Raw genomic sequence first — 22,017 nt, forward strand, 5'->3', positions numbered from 1 at the left:
CCCAAATTTACCTGCTCTCCTCCGCCTTGTTCTCGATTAAGTGTTAGGTAGGGGTGTGTGTGCGTCTGCCCGCCTGTGGGCCTCTCTAGGCCAACGGAGCATCAGGTACTCAGTTGTCCTTAACCACACTTTCCCAGCGGTAGACCGCACTCCATCTCCCCTTTAAGTGTGCCATAAACCTGTCAAAACCTCTTCTCTGACCATTACAAAAAGACAGAGTGCTTGAGAGGGAAAGGGAGAGCGGAGGGATGGACGCCAAAATGACGGATTGGATAGAGAGTTGAGGCGTAGAAGACAAGGAATATGAGCAGAAGGCTCCGCTGTTGCCTTCTACTCCATTTAACTGAAGCGCTTCCAGCTAATTAGCATGGATTAATTATTAATCTTGCCTGCTCTGTTTGATTTCATTTTTAAGTTTTAAAAAGTCATTCAGGGTTTTCATGTGGGGAACATTGCATGCAGGCTGCTTCAAATAGGCAGGCACGAAGAACTCATATGACCTGTTTAAATGTTCTTTATGCTATTCCATTGAAAGGATGCCTTGAAATGTATAATTTTAATCACATTAATGGAAAACATTTATGCATTGGCACTTCTTTTTGCCCTAAAACGACTTTTGGCTAGTGGAATCCATTTGCTCTCAGTGAGGACTGCCAACAATATGTTTTAGGACAGACGCTGATACTGTAACCTGTAATGATGAAATATGCTGAGATTGTGTATGTCCAGCTATCCCTTGAAAAATTATTTTGCTGCTAAGGCCTACATGAAATTAACACATTGGGGCCACGTCACAGAGACATCCTAACTGTAAAATCCTATCTAACTTAAGAATGCAATTTAGGATTTTAGGATTAGGATGTTCTCCATATTAAGGTAAGAGGATGGTGAAGTTAAAATAGGAAACCAAGGTGGATTTAGGAATTGCTTTTGTAACAGTAAAACAGTGTTTCATTCTCTAATGTGGTCTCTGATGTATAATTGTGTGTGTAAACCAATGTTATTGTTTACAACTGAATGCATAGTCCAGAGCAATTCTTTCAGAATTGGGATCCAGTCATGGTGGAAGAGTCGTCTCTTTAAGCATGACGAGAAGGTATACAGGATAAAACTGTTTAGATTTGTTACAATCCGTGGAATTGAGAGACATGGAGAGGCTTATTTTGTGTATGGAAAACGCAGTAAAGTTCACCTCACCTCCCAAATCCCAAACTATTTTAAGGCTCATTCCCCAGAGAGAATCCCCCTATTGCATCTGTCTATCTCTGCCTACAGTTGCACACACGACTACATCATTACTGATTTTGTTTTTGTATTTTCGAGTCATTTAAAAGTTATTTTAATAGTCGGAGAGAGAGCAATTTTTAACATGATTTTAAAATAGCATTTGTTGAAATGAAAAATGCCAAAGCCTGGCCAGTGAAGGGCTAAATGTAGGGTGGATGGCTTCAGGAAGCAGAACAGCCTTACATCACATCTTAATTCTTTGAAGTGTTCTTAGTAGCTGACCAGTCAACTAGTCTGAAGCTCCTAAAACTTCCATACCCACACACAACCTGTAGCATTTAGTAGTGTACCCCAGTCAAGTTGAGCCAGTTGATTGACAGTAGAGTCCCTGTCTGTGCTCACATTTGCTACTGTCTGACAGGACCACTTGTCGCCCTCGGCAACCCTAACCATGGAGACCAGCTTGTGCCAGCAGGGATTGGCTAGTTTCCAGCAAGCATGTAGCATGCTCATCACCTCCCTCAGAGGAGCACACTGACTGAGGCTACTGTCTCTGGCAGTATTAACCCTCAACCATACAGGTGTTACTGCAAGCAGCTGTGTTTCACTCTGGGCTGCTGATGAAATTGTTGCACTTGAAGTGATGATTGACTTTAATGGAACATTTTCCTTTTAGCATGTGTATAACTGTGCAAGTTCATGAGCAGTCAGCATGCAATGCCACTTCCACGAAGAACAAGAGACATTACTTGATGAGGAAAGAATAATCATACAGGTGCAGATTAAAATAAATATAAATGAGCTGTGGAGACTACGTTAGGCTACCTCAGGCAGCCTATTTGTAGATGATTTCCGTAGGACATCCCATCAGTTTTCTAGCTGAAATGCATTTGCATTGTGTGATGGTTGTCTACCCTTCAATAAACCCAATGCAAGTAATCTGTAATTTTGACTCTCATTCGGGATGTACTGTCTTCTATCATTTTTGTGAGTCTCTTATGTTATCAATGTGTTTTTGTTTAGTTTTTTTGGTCTAACAAGATATCTATTGTTGTAGCGCAATATCTTTCTCCCCCAGTACTATTAGAGCTAACTAATCTTATGGTGATGTGTGCTTAAGTGACAGTGAAATATCAAGGCAAGAGGTTTTCTCTCATTACTGTCCACACTGTTTTCTGTTGGAAAAGTGTAGACAGCAAACAACCATAACTCTTTGGCGCTCCGGGTTGAGCAATTAAAATTCTCAACAATACACAGCAACATAAAATTCAGTGTATATATACATACATATACACATGTAGCCAATGTGGGAGAAACATGCTCACACACAGCACGGGTGACATCACACAGCGGAGGTGTGAGGAGCCGGTTACTATGGTAACTACATATATGCGGCGGGCTCCGGGGGGCTGTGACGGTGAGGGTACGGTGACTGATTGATAGGCGCTGTTAGGGCCAATGCAAAGCACATCCATCTCTGGGGGGTCCGCCCCACCTCACAGGCGCCGCGCGCACCATGAGCCTTTGATCTCAAGGTCCTGTATTTATGAGAGCGGGGGAACTCAGACGGTCAGAAGGGGCAGAACGGCTAGGGATGTGATTGTGTTACCAATCGTATGTGTCTGAGTCCCTGATCTCCAAAGTCGGTGCGCTAACACATGCATCTGCCTCCTGTAGGCAAAGGGTCATAAGGTGCTGGAGGGTTGTCATGTGATTGTCCTACCAAGTGTTTGTCTAGCTGCTGTGAAGAATTATCATCAGTTGTACCGTCCCTGTGCTCACAGCGCTGCACCTCCTCGATATTAAATCCACAGTTCATTCCACACGTCCTGTCATTCTAATTTGGACACGTATTGTATTGATTTGGCGTCCGAATGAATTCACCCTCCAAGGTGCTCTTATAATGGATTTTCATTAAATATATGGCAATCAAATGAATTGAGATAGCAACTCCAGACACTACGTTCTTTACATCCTGTCAGCTGCTTTCTACTGGCCGATTTCATTATTCCCCCGCTCTGCTGTTTCAAAGGTCACTTACCAGACCGCAGGAAAGGAATTCAGCAAATCGCAAATCCCTACATTGTCCCAAATGACAGCACAGAGCAAAGCATTGGGGCTGCCGTTGCTAACGGTGATAGGATGTTTTTTTACCTCTGCCGTGAGAAAGTTTATCACCACTGATTTGACAGGGACACATTAATTAGAAAATCCTGCATGGATTGGCTTTTAATTAGAATTTTGATGTAACAGTAGCTGAAGGACTGTAAGCCCTTGTTGTAATTTCTAGTTTTTGGTCCCTTTGGGAAATAATGAATGTTTGGTTCCTACGAGGTGTAGCAGGTATCATTGTTGACATCTAAATAGGTAAAATCAGCTTCAACCTCAACCAATATGAATCTTACTTGTACAACAAGAAAGTTGAGCATAGGACTTATTTCCTTGTGTTTTCTTATATGCAAACATGCACACTATACATGACTTGGATTGCTTCATTCCACTTAATGTGTATGTGATCCTACTCCTATCCGTATCCACACAAGCTGGCACCCGTTTCCTTAGGCTGTGCTTGTGTGTTCGTATCCAGTGGTCACGTAGCCACAAGGGCAGCAGTCCATTTAGAGGAATCCCTGGGGTGTCCTGACAGCCTCTGTCTGCTCTGGTCCATGAACACACATGTGACCTGTGTGTGTGTGTGTGTGTACACATGCATGAGTCAGTGCATCTGAAAAAAAAGTGTATTTGTCGTGCATCTATATATATCAACACTGTGTGTGCATGCACGTGTAAGTGCCGCTGCTCATCTCCTTTACACAGTGTGTAGTAGACTCTGAGCAGCGTGAATTCAGCCCGACCAGATGGTCCTTCCAGGTGGAGCAGCCTGACATCCATGAAGGGCACTAGTTACGGGAGTCTGCGTTAGTGTCTGACATACATAGACATCGCTGACCTCCAAAACCGGGAGGGAATTTTCCCTGTTCGCACATTGACAGTAGTACTGAAATGTCTAAAAGAAATTTGCAAGTTTGATCTTGTTGGAATTTAAATATTGTAGTATTTTTAGCTGCTGCTTCTAATTGACCCCTTTCCACCTGGCAGTAACATGCGTCCTGGGTGATGGGATTGTAAGTGGATAGACCAACAGTGCATTAAATCTAGCTGTAAAAGCATCCAAGACACATTGAAGAGCCGATCACTTAAACCACCTTTTGGAAGTGCTCAGAGACGCATTTGGCCACATTAACAACCAAGTGTAAATGCGTCTCCAATCCACACATAGCATGACCTGACTGGGAGGACAGCCAGGTTATGCTGTGTGGGACACAGAGCCTGGAAAAGTCCTTTGATGTCAGCAAACCCACCCCAAGTTCTCAATTCAGCAAATTGTGACTGCCCCGGCCCCCATGTGGAGCGCAGTCACATGTCAAAACACAACTTGCTCTTGACAATATCCTGCTGCTAGCTGGGCTGCACCTTGCCCTTAGCTGGCAGTTATGGCTACAGTAGACTAGACAACTGGTGCACAACCAGTAGCTGCCATATTTTCCACTTGTCGTAGGGCGGGCCAGCCGTAAAGTGAGTTGTGGGTGTGACAAATACTCACAAGGGTTTTAAATAATTAAACATTTTGCAGTGGCAGCCAATCACAGTATATTGTATCTAAGTACAGCAGGCTAACCAGAGTAGTCAGCAAAGGGGCAGGGCCCTTGATGCTGATGTACTCAAGTAAGCCAGCGTACATATAGCAGCTACAGAAACAGAAATAATCTTCAGCACACAGATCCAACAGGGAAACACCCAAATAAAACTGGTAGCAGACAGCTCACATAGTGTCATACTTTACAAAACTGGATTGTCAGGATAATTGTGGATGGGGAACAAGCAAGACAATGTGCTTACTGTCAGTTTTTAACAGTAAATATTTGGAGAGGAAGTGATGTGCACAGCAATCTGTGAGAAAGTGAAAGAAGAGCAATCCGATTTCAGCGTTTATCCTTGTGATTGATGCAATTCAATATAAGGTGTAATCCAAGCTAAATCGCTTGGTGTCACATGCAGTCTAGTTCTCACTGGTTTGATCCTAACCATCTCTCTCTTTCTCATCTCTCTTTCTCTCTCTCTCTGTCTGTCACAGCGGAGCCCCTCCCCCTCATGGACCTGTGCAGACGAGTAGCTCGGCTGGCTCTGGGCAGAGAGCGCATCCATCACATCGACACACTCCCGCTGCCGCAGACTCTCAAGAACTACCTCCAGTACCAGTGACCACACCAACCGCACACACAGACGGGGGGGAGACCCAGGCCCCTTTGTTGTTACGGTAGACCCAGCCTCCGACATGAACTTTTTCAAAACCATTGGACGTCTACTAAGGAAGAGGACGATGACATTGACTATGAAGAGGTAGTGAAGATGGTGCTGCAAGGGGTTTTGTTTACACCAGAACGGGGGGGCTCTCCATTTTGGATGTTTTTATCTCCTAGTTTTCAATTTATTTTTTTTGTTGTTGTTGCTCACTGCTGTCTTTCTCCTGGACAGATGACTAGAGGAGCTGACAAATGAGATTAAGGCGTGAAAGAGAGAGATTTAAAAAAGAGAATATTGCAATCCAATCTCATGCTAAACACATGTATAGATTCTAACTGTGCGTCCTCAGTCGGCGAGGCCTTGGAGCGGCGTGGTTTTTTCGAGCGGCAATGTATCCCCACGTCCGCTCCGTACAGACTCTGCGGAAGCCTCGGCTGAACATGTCGGTATTTATATTCATATTTATATTCCCAACCACACAGCGGGCTCTGCAGAGGCGCCACAATCCCTCAAAGCCACAGAGAGAGAGAGGAGGAGAGAGAGAGATGCAAAGTCCATACACAACCCCCCCCCCCCACACACACACACACACATACTGCTTTGAACGCTTACATTTTGTTTGTGTGTGCACTTTTTAGCACACATGGATGGATTATATATACTTATACATGTATATATATATATAGATATATAGATGGTGTGTGTGTGTGAGCATGTGCCCGAGTGTATAGAAACATAAAGCCCTCAGTGCCTGCAGTAAGAAGACAACTCTAGCAGGCAGTTGCCACCTACAGGCTTTAAACTACAACTCCAGCCTCTTTTCTTTTTGAACTTTTTGAATCCCCTCCCTCACTCCCCTCCCGCCAGCTTCTCTCTCTCTTTTCTCACTCTCTCCCGTTTGATCCGAGCCTCCGTCGGGGACGGCGAACTTGAAGGACTGTGGCTGCCGTCGTGTCGGCTCTATAGCTCCTGTAACGCTGATTGAGATTGATCCGAAGGTGAAGCCGCGTCTTCGACTGCTAATGTGCCTGCTCTTGAGATACTACACACACACACAAAAAAAAAAAAGCACACGACACCTCTGTCATATCGGGAGACCGTTTCCCCCCCCATTTTAAATGCTGCTTTTCTATCTTTTTCTTCCGCCATCTTGCCCTCACCCCGTTTTTATCCCTGATGTACTTTTTGAAAATTCTGTTCTTATGATTTGAGGATTTCACTTTTTTTTTTTTGACTTATGTTTCTTTTTTTTTTTCTATGGATTTTAAGATTTGTCTGCAGGACAGGAGGTGAGGTCTCGCTGGTATAGGTGGAGGAATGTGCTGCCACGAGCATCTTTTAAATGTGAATAAAAATAAACTCGACTAAACCCGGACTGCCTCGCTGTGTTTGCTCTTTGGCCCTTCCTCATCCAGGCCCGCTCCAGGACAGGAGGAGTATTCATCCGAAGTTTTGGCATCTTCATTTCCTCGTGTCTTATTTCAGTGACGTGTTCTTTCAAATTGCTACGCACACTATACCAGTGGGCGTGACCTTATCACCGTTAATAGCACCACAAACCCAAATTACACAACAGCAAGCCTTTGAACCGGTATAGCCGGTTCCAGAATCTATTATGATGGAAAATCCTTTGCTGATGTCAAAGCCCCGCTTGCCAATTTGGTGTTTAGTTGAGATGAGCTGGCTCTAAACTGGATTCCCCATCCCAGGGCAGGCTTTGAACACAGAACAAAGCCCGTTATGTGATCAAAGTTCAGCTCGGCTTGGCTTTCCCTGGCACTGCCAACAGAAAATCCATTAATGTCTCGCTGCAGAAAGCAGCCTGTGTTGATAATATCATAATCTCACTGAGAGGCATCGCTCCCTCTGCTTTTAGCTGTATCTGCAAGGGAGATGACCGGCACTAAGCATCAAAAATTGCACAATTATTTAATGCTTTTATATTTGAGAAACAGATTTTTATAGTGTTTTATAAAACCTGTCCAACCAGATATTCTTTAAAAATAATAGATAGAATAATACATGCTTTCATTAGACTTTGACATCAAAATGAACATGTATAAAAGATTGCTTGTGAGATTCAGTCTTGGATTGATCCACAGCCGCCTCGGCGTGCGCTGCGCTCTTCAATAATGCACGGACTGGCTCTTTAAGCGATGATTGAGCGAGCTTAAGTCGTAAAGCTGATGACTTGTTTGATCTGGTTAAAAGTGACTTGGCTTTGCTAGATCCATATTTAGCCGCCTCTTGACAGGGAGGCTTCATTTCAATTCATCTCGCTCCCTCTTTCTCTTGCGTCCTCCTCGTTCTGCCAACTTTCTCTAATGTCTCCCCTCACACCGCCCTGCCCAGGCTATTTAAATCTCCCCATCCCCGCTTTCTTCTCTTTCAAAGCATCTTTTCCATCGTGGCTGTATCTCCTCCTTCACCTGCCTCTACTGTAGGCAAGCACAATAAGTGTCACGGGTATGAGAAGTGTGTGATAAATAACATTTTATTAAGATTGTCCATCACATCACACTGTATTATAATTCTCCCCTCTAGCCTTGGCCTTTCTCCCTCCTCCTCCCCCTCTGGCAGGCTGACTACTGGTCTATTACACACACGCGCATACATATACATACATAGAGTGGCTAGAAGGCAGATGTGTGCTGAGGACAAGGATGGATGGATGGTTGGAGTCCTGTTGTCTTCTACAGAGTCGGGCAGAGATCCATAATTCATGGAGGAAAAATCCTCCCTTATGTCTGCCTCCCTTTGCCGCTCTGAGGGTAAGTCGTGTAAAAGCTAACATTTTTCTTTCTCTCCTCCCTCTGTGTTCGCTCTTCCACATCAGACGCGGAGACATCTTCAAGAGCGCGTGGTTCCTCAAAGTGAAGCGTTTTTAATTTCACCTGCTGGAGGAATTTTTACACACTCCCAGATAAGAGCGTGACTCTTCCACATTTATGTCCAATCTATATTCAGCACCCATCATCAAAGATGCATCGTTTCTGTTCCAGTTTTTGGTTTTTGCAACTGTTGGTTTGTAGTTTGTGATTCATTTTAAAGGTGGGAGTGTCAGAAAATTACCCTTTTAACATGGAAATATTGCAGTATGTCAAAACATAGCCAGTCTCTTAAGTACACACACACAGCGTGGGATTGACACATACTGGTTAGGCCAATGTTTTTGATGGCAGATATTGCTATTTTTGCACTGAAGCTGCTGATATTTTGTGCTGATGAGCATCATTAAATTTGTCCATTTTCATACCTCAAAAATGTTCAAGGATTCAGCTTTTCCCCTGGAATTTTAATCTTTGCAGGGCGGAAAAGCCTCTGAAACAAGCAAAATAAAATCACTAACTGTGGTCAGGAATGAATCTCCCATCATATCGGAGGTAGAAGACAATGACTGGCCAATATCAGCAAACCAATATATTGATCCAACCCTATATACGGTATATAGTAGCTACTTGGCCCAGATGACTGCACACTCACTCAGCTGTTGGTCTAGAGCTCAAACACTCTTCTTGTAAATTTTCTCTTCCCTCACTGGAATGCCGCTGCGCTCACAGTGCTGATAACCGGGGGGAAAAGTATCGAGAAAATGAACAAAAGATAGCAGGAAAAGTAGGAGGAGGGGGAGAGAGGGGATTAGTGGTTGAGAGAGAGAGAGAGAGAGAGGGGTTGGAGGAGGACGGGCAGGGCGGCAGAGATTGGGAAAGGGGGGGGGGGGGGTGGAAATAGGAGGAGGTGATGGTGGCAAAGGAAGAAGGGCTATTTTCAGCTGCACTATATTGTTTTCAACCTCTGAGCAGACATAACAACATAATAGCCTGGCCTCTTTCTGCTGCAGAGTATATGGAAGATGGCTTCACAAAGGTAAAAAAAATAGATAAATAAAAAAATAAATGACAGGCACAAACACCAAATTGAGGGTTATTCTTGTGAAAATGCTGTCTGGTTAAGCTTTTGTAGGAAATTGTTACTCCTCCATTGTAAACAATAGCTTTTGTGATGCCATGTGTCTGTATCATGTGTGCAAGTGTTCACTCTGCTTATAAACAGCATGTTCTATAGCATAGAAGAGTAAGGGCATCGGGTTTCTGTGTCACCTGTGCACCTAGAATCTACGCTTATGTGAAGGTGTATGTGTGAGTCATACCCTTATCTTATATAGCTGTGACACACATACACACAGCAGGGGAACTCGGCATGAAGCCCAACCATAACAGTATGGTGCTTTTTCTCATCCGTCTACAGTGCCTACGTCTTTCTCCCTCTCTGTTTCTTCACTTTCTCGCTCTCTACCTCGTTCTTTTATTTTTGTTCCCTGTGTACCTTTTGCTATTCTTGAACAAGAGAAGGGGATTAGTTGAATAACTTGTGTTGGAGGAGTATCGAATTCTGTTTTTTGTTTTTTTTTAGTTGGAAAAGTATGAGAACTTACCCCCCGCTTATAGTTACTTTTCACTCATATTATAGAGGTGGCTTGTTAATATTTTCCAGTTGGACCTCCTGCCTGTTATCTCAACCTTTTCAAATGTCACCCGCTGCCTATTAGGCAGAAACAAACCGCATTACTGCAAGGGTGCATCTAAAATTAGTTGTGATAACACATCCGTGGGCGCACACACACTCACACACACACTCACCTAGCTTAATTAGAGGCCACGGCCTAAAGGCATTGCGACTGACACTCATCTGTGTCTTAAATCCCAGTGTAGAACCTAGGAATGTGCCTATGTGAGTGTTTATGACAGTAGGTGTGTGTGTGTGTGTGTGTGTGTGTGCATTCACAATTACTGCAGTTTGGGAGATGACATCAAACATCTTGGCTGACAGGATTGACCACCTAAACTCATAAGAGCAGCACACACAAATACACACACACACACACAGCCTTATCACTGAGTCTCAGTGACCCACTGTATGGCAACAGCTTGTTTGGAGCCTCCATATCTACACACACACACACACACACACACACACATACACTCACTCTCTGTCTTTGTGGCGTCGATGTACAATGTTATTTGTGCCCACTGGCATGTTCTGTTTCCTTAACTCAGTGGCATTGTGTCCTGCAAACACACAACCAGGCAATCACAGGCAATATATTGGAGTCACGACCTGCAATACTAGTGTCCTTGTTTGAGGACCTTGAAAAAAAAGCTATACTTCTTTATCCTGTTCTACTTAAGCATTTCAAAATGTCTGCTTTTTAATTCAAAACTCTGGTTCACTGGATCCTGATGTGAAAGTTGGAGCAGTGTTCTTAATGACTTGACAGCCGGTGAAGTGAGATACAAGCTTTAGAACTGGATGGACTCGGGTGTTTGCTACATTACTGCTACCATCTTTTGGTCATCTGCAGTTACTGCAACACTGACTGTATTCCACATTGAATGAAATGCATGATCAGAGGTAAACCTGTGTGTGTGTGTGTGTGTGTGTGTGTGTGGGGGAAAGAAACAAGTAGGGGAGAGGAGCATTTAGTTTCTGAAGCCCCACATATTGACACACACCAATGCAGCCACTAGTAGCTCATTTTCCAGCCGCTGCTCTTATGGCAGCCTCATAATTAGGACAAAGTGGATTAGCACGCCCTTGACAGTGAAGTGCCGGGGCGGTGCGGGCCAGTGGGGCGTGAGGAACTGTAATTGTTTTACAGTGTAAAACCAGCGGGGGTCACACCGAGGCTCGTAATCCCGTGCCAGTAAGGAGGGTTGTTTCTAAGGTGATTATAGGAGGGATTTGGTGCGCTCGCAAGCTGAGAGTCAGCTGTCAAACAGAAGACACCGACTGATTATCAGGAGGTGAAAGCCAGAGCCGAGACCTGACAGAAGGACTGGGACTGGGGTAATGGGTTTTGGCGATACCAGAGTTTCCCTGTAGGTGGCGCTCTACTCACCCTGGTTGCTGTGGCTGTGGGCTGTGAGTGTGTTCTGAGCAGGCAGGGCGTGTCGGGGGTGGCGGATGACAAGCTGCAAGCTGCAGATCTGGAGTCTGCGCAGGTTTATGCTTTTAACCTCCCATCATGAGCGGAACCTGGAAAGTGCACATCAAAGGTCTTCTCCCAAGGGTGCCGTCCCAGGAGATCTGAGACGCGCACACACACACACACACACACACACACACACGCGCACACACACACGCGCGCACACACACACACACACACACACACACACACACACACACACACACACAGCCAGCCACTGACACATTTTTCCTGGTGCTAAGAGGCTAATGCTTTCACCGCCCTGGCTACTCTTAAAGAGAAAGGCATCGGATAATTTTAGAAGCCAAATGTAATGCGGTGGATTAATGATTCGTCTAGTATATACTGAATAATCACAAACAGATTAGGACACATAGTCACTTTAAAAATAAAAAATTGTGTGTATGCTTTTTTTTTTTTTTTTGGAGCCCTGCCTCCCCCTGCTGCAATGCAAAAAAAAAAAAGCAACCATAACATCATGCTAGAGGAGTTTTGGATGACATGTATTTGGTTTGCAGGCAGATACTGTAGGAACTAATGTCATGATCATACCGACCATATATAGTGATCAGTATGAGGAGGTCACAGTCGAAAAAGTTAGGAAAAACACATCCCCAGGCAAGGCAGCACTTGGCCAACAAGCCCCATAGGTCAGTTGGAGAAACTTTTTCAAATTTTTGGCTGGACAACAGCGGGGCCAGCCCTATAAACATTTCCTTGTTTCCCTGAAAAGTTGACAGAAAGCATTGTTTTCAGAGGCATTTTCGTTAGGGAGATCATCTTCACTGCGTATTGATTGACACAGCTTGCTTCTGACTTCCTAACAAATTGCTTTCATCACTGGTGTGCAAAGCCATGATGTGATAAACTGTAGACAATAATCGATATGCTTGTTATTTTGAATTGTCGGTGTTAGTTACCAAGCACTTCCTCGTCATGACCTCAGGGATATCTCACATTTAGTTTTCCATTTAATGACATTTAGATATATTTTTCAGCTTTTTATGATTTTAGCATTTTGAAAGAACCCAGGAGCCTTCAAAGGTACATTCTCTGTGCACTTCTCTTGTCTACATGCCAGTCTCTTCACTATGGGCACTATGTGAGATGTGTTAGTATCATATTCACTAAATGCTGTTGTTGTTGATTTGGCAGAACCTGATTCTCCCTGAAATGAACAAAGGCTATTTTTTTCCTGAGACACAAATTCTAGATAAATGTTCTTAACCAATAATAAACCAATGAAACCGTCCTCTCTGCTCACCTTTGGTAGCCTGCACCAGGACATTGGAGAGGCTTAAGGGCCATGGTATAAATTTCAGGAGGTCCCAATGGACAAAAGGACATTGTTGCATTGTCTTTGGGCTTCGCAATGTGCACAGGCTTGCTGGTCAAACGAGTTCAATTCTTTCTCTCACACCAGCCCCCAAATATCACATGATTGGTTGTGTTTCAAACAGTTTCTGAATTCTCACATTCCCTCAGCAGCCTTTGCCACTCTTTCACCACAGCTGCTGTTATTCTCTGAGTTTTTGTCACTGCTATTTCCAGTCACCCTAGGTTCCCGTTACCTCTTTAATCTTCATGCACCCACATGCAGTGTCAGTAAACAAACAATTCGAAGCCACAGTGATTATACACAAATTTGTATGCGGCGGCGTGTTCGACCGCATTTCTATCTCCGGCGAGTTCGACTTTGTCGTTACTGTACCGCTGCCTTAACTCTCATTTGCATAACGCCTCTGTGACTGGCAGGACGTCGTGACCTCGGTGCCCTCGATCCATGCAGCCCGGGCATCCTGGAGCGACAGTGACACAGAGAGCTACATGTTACCTCTGGTTCAATCAGGCCGGTTAGCATGAAGCGCCTTCAGACTCTGGGCCACATGCCGCCTAGGGCTGATTTCCTTCGGGCTTTTTTCTGCTTTGTCAGTCCCTTGGCAGTGCGGGTCCTCAAGGCCGGGACATGAGGCCGAGGAGGAGGGTTTCACAAGACGAGCCAGCACAAATTGAGGGTCTGGGCGTGGGCCAGTCTGTCCATCTCCGTTCTGGCCTGGCTGCCCTTATGACTGGGCGAAAGGAAAAACAAGGTTAAATGGGGGGGAATTTGATAGGATAGGGAAGGCGATCATTGCAGATGTATTTAGTTGTGCTCCATTCTGTGCACTGGAAAGGGGGAATAGAGTGCAGTTTGTACAACATATAAAATCTGTCTACGGGTCGCTCTCTACCACGTCAAATAAAAAGATTGGTGGCGGTAAGCCACTCAAGGCTGTAATTTACACTGATTTCAGAGCAGCTAAGAGGGTTTTTAGCAACACCTCTACCTCTTAGCTTTTCTAAAATCACTGTACACCGTGGCCTTGAGTGGCTCAGGACTTAAATCATGAATGAGAGCATTAATATTCCTAAGTGCTTTGTGGCAAAAAGGCTCTAAGGCATGGTGAGAGCATCAGGAGGAGACGTGATGATGAAACATCATAATTTAGTACTGGCATGAAAGTGATGGTGACCAGTCATGCAGCACAGTCAAATATCCACTAGATGGAGACATACTATTTATAATGCACTCAACAACTAAGCGGGCCTCAACGAAATAAGCCTAATTTGACTTGATATGAAATTGGGGTTTGAGGTCTAATGCATATCTATTTGGGAGTCCTTGACATAAACAAGTTTGGGACTCCCTGCAAGAAAGAGAGACAAGAGTTTGTCAAATGGATTAAACTCATTTTTCCAAGATATACAGTTTTTTTCAGCTTTTTTCATTCTCATACAAGAAACCATTTCTTTTCAAACTTGTAAACCTGTTGTACCTGGGCAGCCTTAATCTCTGAATTTAAAGTAGATGTTTTACAGTCCACTCTATCTGAAAAAATATACCAATAAAGCAACTAACTGCCTAGAAATAATCTGTTCCTCCAGTAAGAGACAAGGCAAACAGGCAGCATCTTATCAGAAGATGTAACAAGAGACCTTCAAAACAATACAAGGCTTAGACTGAAATATACACATTGGCCATAAACACTATTCTATTCTTCATCTATTGGTAATTCTAAGACATTTTGAATACATTTTCTTTTGGAAATTGCTTTAATCTTACTTTTCTTGCCTGGAAGACTTATACAAGGCCCCCTCAATACATTTTCATGGGATTTTAGGGTGTTTTGTGCTTCTACAGTGTGGAATACCTGTCACTTGGATGATATTTGATTGCGGTTTCATCCCTCCATCAATATAAACATTTACAGAGGGCCCACTCTTCATGCACTTTTCTAATTTTACTATGGAAGTCAATGAAGAAATTGAACAGATAAAAAGCCTACTGACATTTTTACGATCTGAATGAACTGCTTAATGGTGTTCATTCATTTGCTAAATGTTTTCTTAATGGGAAAATGTAAGTAAGTATTGCTTACATGCAACAAAAAGCCTTCTATATTTATTTACAGGCTACATTCAATGAGAACAATCCAAACTAAAGCAGTAGTAGTCCACACAAATAGCTGAGTCCCTAGATGAATCTAACCAAGGCCATGTTCTTGGCACAGCTGTTGAAGTGAGTATTAAATTGCAATTTTGTCTGCTATGAATGTAAGATCCTCATAAGTATGAGGCTATTATTCTCAGGTAAATATAAGCAACAGGCACTGAGCCAATCTGGCTGCAGTTATCCCCGCACCACTTCCAGTCCAGCGTTTTCAGAATAAAAGTCTGTTTATGTAGATATACCTAAAGCAAAAAGCCTTGTTACCTGTTTCTCTGCTGCACACAACTGAATCAAATGGAATCAGGTAGAAATGAACAATGCATTTAGAAAGCATTTTGAACAAAATTGCCTTTATGTCGGATGTATGTGTGTGATGTATGTGTGTGTTGCATATGTCTGAGAGAGACAAAGACAGTCTGTATCTATATGTGCTGTTTGAATGAAACATTACACCTCTACTAACTACATATCAATAAAACCTATGAACATAATACAGATTAACACTAAATTAAGCTCAGAGCCTATTACAGTTCAGATGCTTTTAGTGATTATGATTTTAGCTTGAGCAATGTTCAATATTCTCACTCAGTATGATTTGAGGAAGTTTGAAATATTTAATGAAATATAAGAAAATTATATTTTAATGAATACATATAAATTAAATAATAACACAGAGAGAGATAGATATTCTCACTCTGATGAATTTTCAAAATATTGAACAATAACCCCAAAGACATGTGAAAGAGAATTTCAATGAAAAAAGTAATACATGTTAATGACCCCTCCTGTGTAAGTGAATGGATGTATGTGATGAGGCCCTGTATGTTGGAAACCTCAAATCTGTTGTGATCAATGGCATGGAAAATGACTGATCCATACAACCTATTCAGTTTGCATATAAGACAGATTGTGTCTATCATTCAGATACAGTATACTGCATCAATTCCTCACATGCTCTCGAAGGTAGAAACCCCACTGTTTCATCTCAAGGCTCTAAATCCGTCCTCTAAATCACTGCTTGTAAAACTATAGGATGGGACCCAAACCTTTTTGTGGAAGGATTCAGAATTAAAATTGCTATGTTTCTGATTAAATAGATGTTTCTGAGTAATACCCCTCAGAGGGAAGTTGAGTGAGGATAGAAAGTCAGCTAAGGAAAGCTAAATGAGTTTGGTGAAGATTGCAGGTGTGATGAAGGACAGATTAGTCAATAAATTAAAACAGGCTTACCGATTACCTGTCTGTGAAATACCATCAGTTATGATGAATGATTACTGAAAACTGAAAGCTGTGAATAAATATTTTGTCCAGTTCCAACAGTTGGCTTAATTGACTTTTGCCAAGCATAAAAAAAAATGCCTATTTCACATGATTGTGAATAGTGTGGTGTCATTTATAGTGTTACGATGTGCTGGAAATAATGTCTAGAATATGGTTCTGTCACTACAAGTCACAACTGCTGGTCACACACACACACATAAACACACACAGTCGCACAAATACGAGACCCACAGCTAGATTCTAAAACAAGTTTTTATTGGCCAATTTACAGAAAGTGCTGTAGTGACCATTCCAAAGGAAAACAGACCAAAGAGTCCAGAAGAAAAAGAAAAAAAAAAAAACTAAAAAAGGTTTTACACATTATACAAGGTTTTCATGTTAATTTTCACCGTCCTCCTCCTCCTCTGCTAAAACAAACGTCAGGACAACATTAGGGCTCGGACCGATGCAAAGTCCACCAAAGGTTCCGGGGGGGAAAAAGGGGGGTGCAAAGAGGGAGGTGACGTCACAAGACGGGGTGTCACAGTAGATGAGGAAAACTCCTAAACAACATATGAGATCTTTACATGAACATAGAGATATACACATAGGCTCTCCCAGCTACACCCAAAGGACGGGCCGTCAAAGGTTCACTAGGCTAGAGGGGGAAACGGGCTTTTAGGTGCTTATGACTTTAACCTTTGACTTAGCAATAGCAGTAAGTCTACGTCAACCTTCACATTTCCTGTAATGAAAAAGTCTGGATTCATAACTGTCAGCTATTGAAGATGGTTTGGATTCAGGAGGGCCAAAGCCAGAGATTAATGCCCTTTCACTGTGAGGTGAAGACGCCTTTGATTGGACTTAGTGATGATGTCGACTGTAACATGTAAAATGTATTCGCTGCACTAGGCGACTTTGCACTTTGGCGGCCCCAAGTGGCGGCGGGAGATGGCCGTTTGAATTTCTGAAAGTTTGAAGGACTTCATTACCCAGAAATGATGGAACGTCAGTTAAGACGCACTCCTCAGACCTAAGTTCCTTCTAATGCTGCGTTCCATTCAAAGTCAGAGGTCTGACTGCAACCTCTGTGAGTTTGAGTGGTCCAGTTTGAGAAAAGCATGGGAGAAACATGGACGCCTGCAAGATTTTCTTTCCCCATGCAACAGCTAATGTTATGTCAATTTAGCAATGTTAGCTAGCTGACAATGAAACTTAGGTGTATTTTGAGGATTGTAAACATGTTAAAAGTGATGCTGTGTAGCAAGTTTCCTATTTGGACTTTAGAGACCGTTGCATTGCATTTTTCTTAGTAGGAAGTCAGAATTTCTGACTTTCCAAAATGTTTGGAACACAGAATTAGTAGCTGGTAGAATGGAGATGGTGAAAAACAATCTTTTTCGACCACAATAGGGCTTTTCACACAGCATTTAGCCCAGGGACTAAGCTGTGTGCTGTGCTAAGAAACGAGCTGTGTTAAGAAACGATTCACACAGGCAAATTCCAAAGTGGTATAACCCCGACTTTAGCCCAGGGCTAGCTGACCCTGCTCCAGAGCAGGATTAACCCCAGAAAATGGTTGAAAACCAGGCTCATCCGCTGTGTGAACAGGGTTAGAACACTTTTGTGTCACTTGTGTGTTGTCAAATCAATTCAAACTTCTCCTTCACAACGTTGCTAAGCAATGATGCGTGGCATTCCTCGGGTCAAGTGTTTTTATTACCACAGAATATTCAGACATGTAAGCCCTGGGTTAACAAGAATGCTGTGTGAATCGTTAGCCCTGGGTTAAATGTCTGTGTGTGAACAGGGGTTAAGCTAACCCTAGGCCAACTGTTTTCACACAGAATTATTGCTGTGTGAAAAGCCTTATTCAGCCATTGTTGGTGGTGCAACTTTCTCTGGAAGGAGAAGATTTGACCATACCAGACACCAGAATTTGATTTGGGCAAATTTTACAGCGTCTCAGTGGGGATGGAACGCTCCTCTATGCTGCAGCCCCACTTTGTGATTTAAGCTGATAAGAGTCTTATATTTTTACATACAAAATCTTGCCTAGTGCAGCTTTAACTGATCCAGTCTCTATGGAGGCAGTGGCGCGTCCATCCAAAAAAAACAAACCCCAACTTGCAGTCAACCGGAATGGTCTGAACATCGAGCGCTAGAAACACACACAGAGGACCAGGGGGGTCGCAGTCAGTTCTGTACAGACTGTCGGAGGCTATGGTTTTAGGGTGTGTACATACATATGAAGGGGGGTGGCATCTATGTTGTGTACAAGTGGAGAGAGGGCGGGTTGCTGGGTTGGGTGGGGGGGGGTCACCTACTATACTCTACTCAGTATTTACATGAAAGGAGCGTATAAAAATGTACAAGGATTCTCCTCTGTCTTTCCAAAAACCAGAACTCAAACCTCTCCACTAGTTCACATGACATCTGCAACAGCACAGCAATCGAAACTTCTTCTCTTTTTTTTATTTTGTTTTTGAGTGCTGTCGAAAATATGCCGTATCTGTAAAATCACCTGGATTCGCCACTCGGGCTGGAATAAACGCTGATAAATAACAGAAAATATACAAACCAAAAATAGTTTCACTTTCTTAAAGCAACTCAATTGTTTTTTTGTTTTTTTCCTTAAATAAAGACCGTTTTGCATTTGCATGGGACATCAGACATCTCACTGTGGGATTTGATACATCAAACTGAATGTATGGTGCAGGTTTTGATTGACAAAAGGAGTTCCATACACGTTTTTTCACTATAGACTGTGGCTGTGGCATAGACTGTAATGGGAGATAAGACCATTCTGGAGGAAAAACGACACTGAATTGGTGAACTGTCCCTTTTTCATAGTCAAAATAAGGATTGCTTGGCGAGCAGTTTTAGTGTCATATTTATTTCCTAACAGCGGTATGTTTTCATTACAGGCTCAGTACAAAACTGGAGGTTTTCTGGCAAGGCTAAGGTTAAATCATTGCACTGGGTGATTGTGTGTGTGTGTGTGTGTGTGTGTGTGTGTGTGTGTGTTTGAAAGTGTGTTCATGAATCTTGGGCTGTGTACCTTCTTCTCTGATAGTAACTACCAGCAGGGGGAGATATTACCTCATTTTTAGAGCCTCGACGTCAACATCACATTGGACAGAAAGTCTTTTTGTTTCAACCAGCTGATGTGAGGTTTCTGTATGTGTCTCGTTGAGTGTTTACGTGTGTGTGTGTGTGTGTGCGTGTACGCGTGTGTGAGAGTGTGTGTGTTCTAATAAGATATCGTTGTTTTGTCCCACTTTTGGCCCTGCTTGCTGGGCTGCTGCATCCTGGGTAGCTGGACGTCCACCTCCTCCTCGCTGTCGTCCGATTCTGCGCTGGTGATGTCGTCCTCTTCCTCGTCATCGTCGTCCTCGTCGTCCTCCTCCTCCTCTTCCTCCTCCTCCTCCTCCTCCTCCTCGCTGGCCTCCTCCTCGGCGGCCCGGGGCTCCTCGAAGTTCTGTCGGATAGATTGAGATTTCATGAGCTCGGTTCACAGTCGGCAGCTGCGGAGGGAGCGGCGTTACGACAGCGGCGTTAGATGAAACAGCGGCTGATGGGCCCAGATTCATCATAAAGGGTTTTCCTAACCTCAAGCCTAAAATCTGTTTCGCTGCGGTTGCTAAAGGGGGACTAAGTAATCTGTGACCGCTATAGGACCGCTAGGAATTGCAACAACGACGACGACAGAAGTTAGCTTCTTCTACACAAGTCTCTGGCACGGCCTCCGCTCAGTGGCAGTGGCCAGCAACTGACAAAAACAATAAAGTCTCCCAATAGATGCATAAGCCAGCTAATTAGAGAAGAGATCCAACAGAAAAAGCCTAGAAGGGTTCGACTGATATGGATTTTCGAAGGCTGATACTGATATTTTTGGATTGAAGCTGATATTTTATGCCGCTGTTCTACATCTTTAAAGTTGACCATATTCATGCAAAAAAAAAAAAAAATCCCCCGAAAATATTGGTAGTGTCCAACGCATGGGGAGTTTTTGTTCCAAAGCAAATCTCACTGGGAAAGTGAGTTCTGAAAGCCAGAATATCTCAGCGCCTGGCAAAGTAATTGTTGAGTGTTTGGTATTGATCAACACTCCTATCAAGCCTCCGCAGATACATGATGATCTTTTTTTGCTGCGGGACAGGAAAAGCCTATTTATTTCCCCTTTAAGCCGTCGGCAGACTGTGTACTTCTATTCCAGTGTTTTATGTCCATCAATACCCGCTTTTTGTTATTTATCCTTCACTCCGATATTCCCACATGTGGTTGAATATCTTCTGTTCAGCCTCGATTGTTCCTTCCATCCTTCCTTTCACTTGATGAAACCACAGTCAGTCTCTCATCTTTACTTTCCCCCCCCAGGCTTCTCCTGTCAATCCATTCCTCATCCTGCCTCCCTCTTTATCTTTGGCTCCTCACCTCTTGTTTTATCACCCCTCCCTCTCGCCCCCACCCAAGACGCATCATCCTGTCCACCCACCCCTCTTTCCTCCAATCTCTCATTCCCCCCCCCCCCCCCCCCCCCCCCCCCCTTTCTCTCCATTTCTCCCCGGCGTCTTTTTTACCTCCATGGGGTTGACGGTGATGGTGAGCGCCGAGTCGTCCCAGGCCACGTCCGTCTCTTTGGCCGTCTCCGCCAGCTTCACCTCCTGCTGGTGGGTCAGGTGGATGCGGTAGATGCCCAGCACCACCACCACCACCAGGGCGGCGATGCACATCACGATCACTACCGTGGCGGCGCTCGGCACGCCTGGAAGAAGAAGAAGAGAACTTATGAAAAGGAATAACAGATATTTCCAAAAACAATGCTGCAGTTTACAGATGAAGGATCAGGAGGCAAAATAGCCTCAATAAGTCAGTCCATATACTGAGATTAATGCCAAAATTGTTTTATTCAGACATGGGCGCAAGAAAAACGTGCTTAACTTTCTGGCGCCGATGTCTGAATAAAACAATTTTTGCATTGATTTCAGCATATGGGCTGACTTATTGATGCTATTTTTCCCTGACAGCATGGTGTGCAGGTTGCTTTACTCCTCATCCTTGTTCTGCTTTTCAATCAATGCACCCAAGATAAGCTTGAATTTTTATTACTAGCTGCAGTTTACAGTAAGTCTCTTTGCTGCCAGTTTACAGACAAAACCACATTAGCTTGCATCATGTTAAAGCTTTGAGCTGAATTTGTTTTGTTACCAAGGACTATTGACTTTGTTTTTAAAAACTATGGACAATATGCACATACATATCACTACTGCTGCATAAAACCCTTGTATCTCAAGTTTTAAGGATTTCAATTGATGCCCATGTAGAAAGTACATATGTTTAAAGTCCATCTATGAAAACAACACATACTTTCATATGTGTGCATGGCTGCAAACATACATCTTAAGCCTTATTTCGTACTGTGAGCACTGAAGTGAACTCTGAAGGGTTTCTCTTGATCTAAAATGTTTATTTCTCATGCTCTGATCTCCAACCTACTAAAATAACACGACTGCTCTGTGCCCGCCCCCTCTCTAGCCTCTACTGGTGTGTGTGTGTGTGTGTGTGTGCGCATTTAACGAGTGTAGGACTTACAGAGGACTCTTTAATTGATCATTTGATTCACTCTAGTTCCCTAGATTTTCACACCAAATCCCTGGCCTTTGATCTTCTTCTTCAGAGTGAAGCTTCGTGTAGCCCCCCTGAGTAAGTTGGGCAACACGCACACACACACACGCACACACACACA

General features: G+C 43.5%; 2 protein-coding genes across 4 annotated transcripts in view; one reads left to right on the forward strand and one right to left on the reverse strand.

Moving 5' to 3' along the window:
• LOC139644649 (SPRY domain-containing SOCS box protein 4-like) overlaps positions 1-6,892 on the forward strand; it is a 42,657-nt gene extending 35,765 nt beyond the window's left edge. For all 3 annotated transcript variants that reach the window (XM_071520093.1, XM_071520092.1, XM_071520094.1), the window contains one exon: positions 5,363-6,892. In XM_071520093.1, the coding sequence (XP_071376194.1) occupies positions 5,363-5,490 (128 nt within the window). In that variant the 3' untranslated portion in view covers positions 5,491-6,892. The remainder of the gene's footprint in view (positions 1-5,362) is intronic.
• A 12,606-nt stretch (positions 6,893-19,498) lies between these two features.
• Positions 19,499-22,017, reverse strand: part of LOC139644647 (calsyntenin-2-like) — a 210,408-nt gene continuing 207,889 nt past the window's right edge. Inside the window, exons 16-17 of the mRNA XM_071520090.1 lie at positions 20,852-21,036; positions 19,499-19,749 (exon numbers count right to left, since the gene is read on the reverse strand). Coding sequence (XP_071376191.1) covers positions 19,522-19,749; positions 20,852-21,036 — 413 coding nt within the window. The 3' untranslated portion in view covers positions 19,499-19,521. The remainder of the gene's footprint in view (positions 19,750-20,851; positions 21,037-22,017) is intronic.

Source organism: Centroberyx affinis, unplaced genomic scaffold, assembly GCF_046629955.1.
Source record: "Centroberyx affinis isolate AG114_WGS23_722 - 3 ecotype Tasmania unplaced genomic scaffold, CSIRO-AGI_Caff_v1 ptg000766l_1, whole genome shotgun sequence".
Classification (NCBI taxonomy): Eukaryota; Metazoa; Chordata; class Actinopteri; order Beryciformes; family Berycidae; genus Centroberyx; species Centroberyx affinis.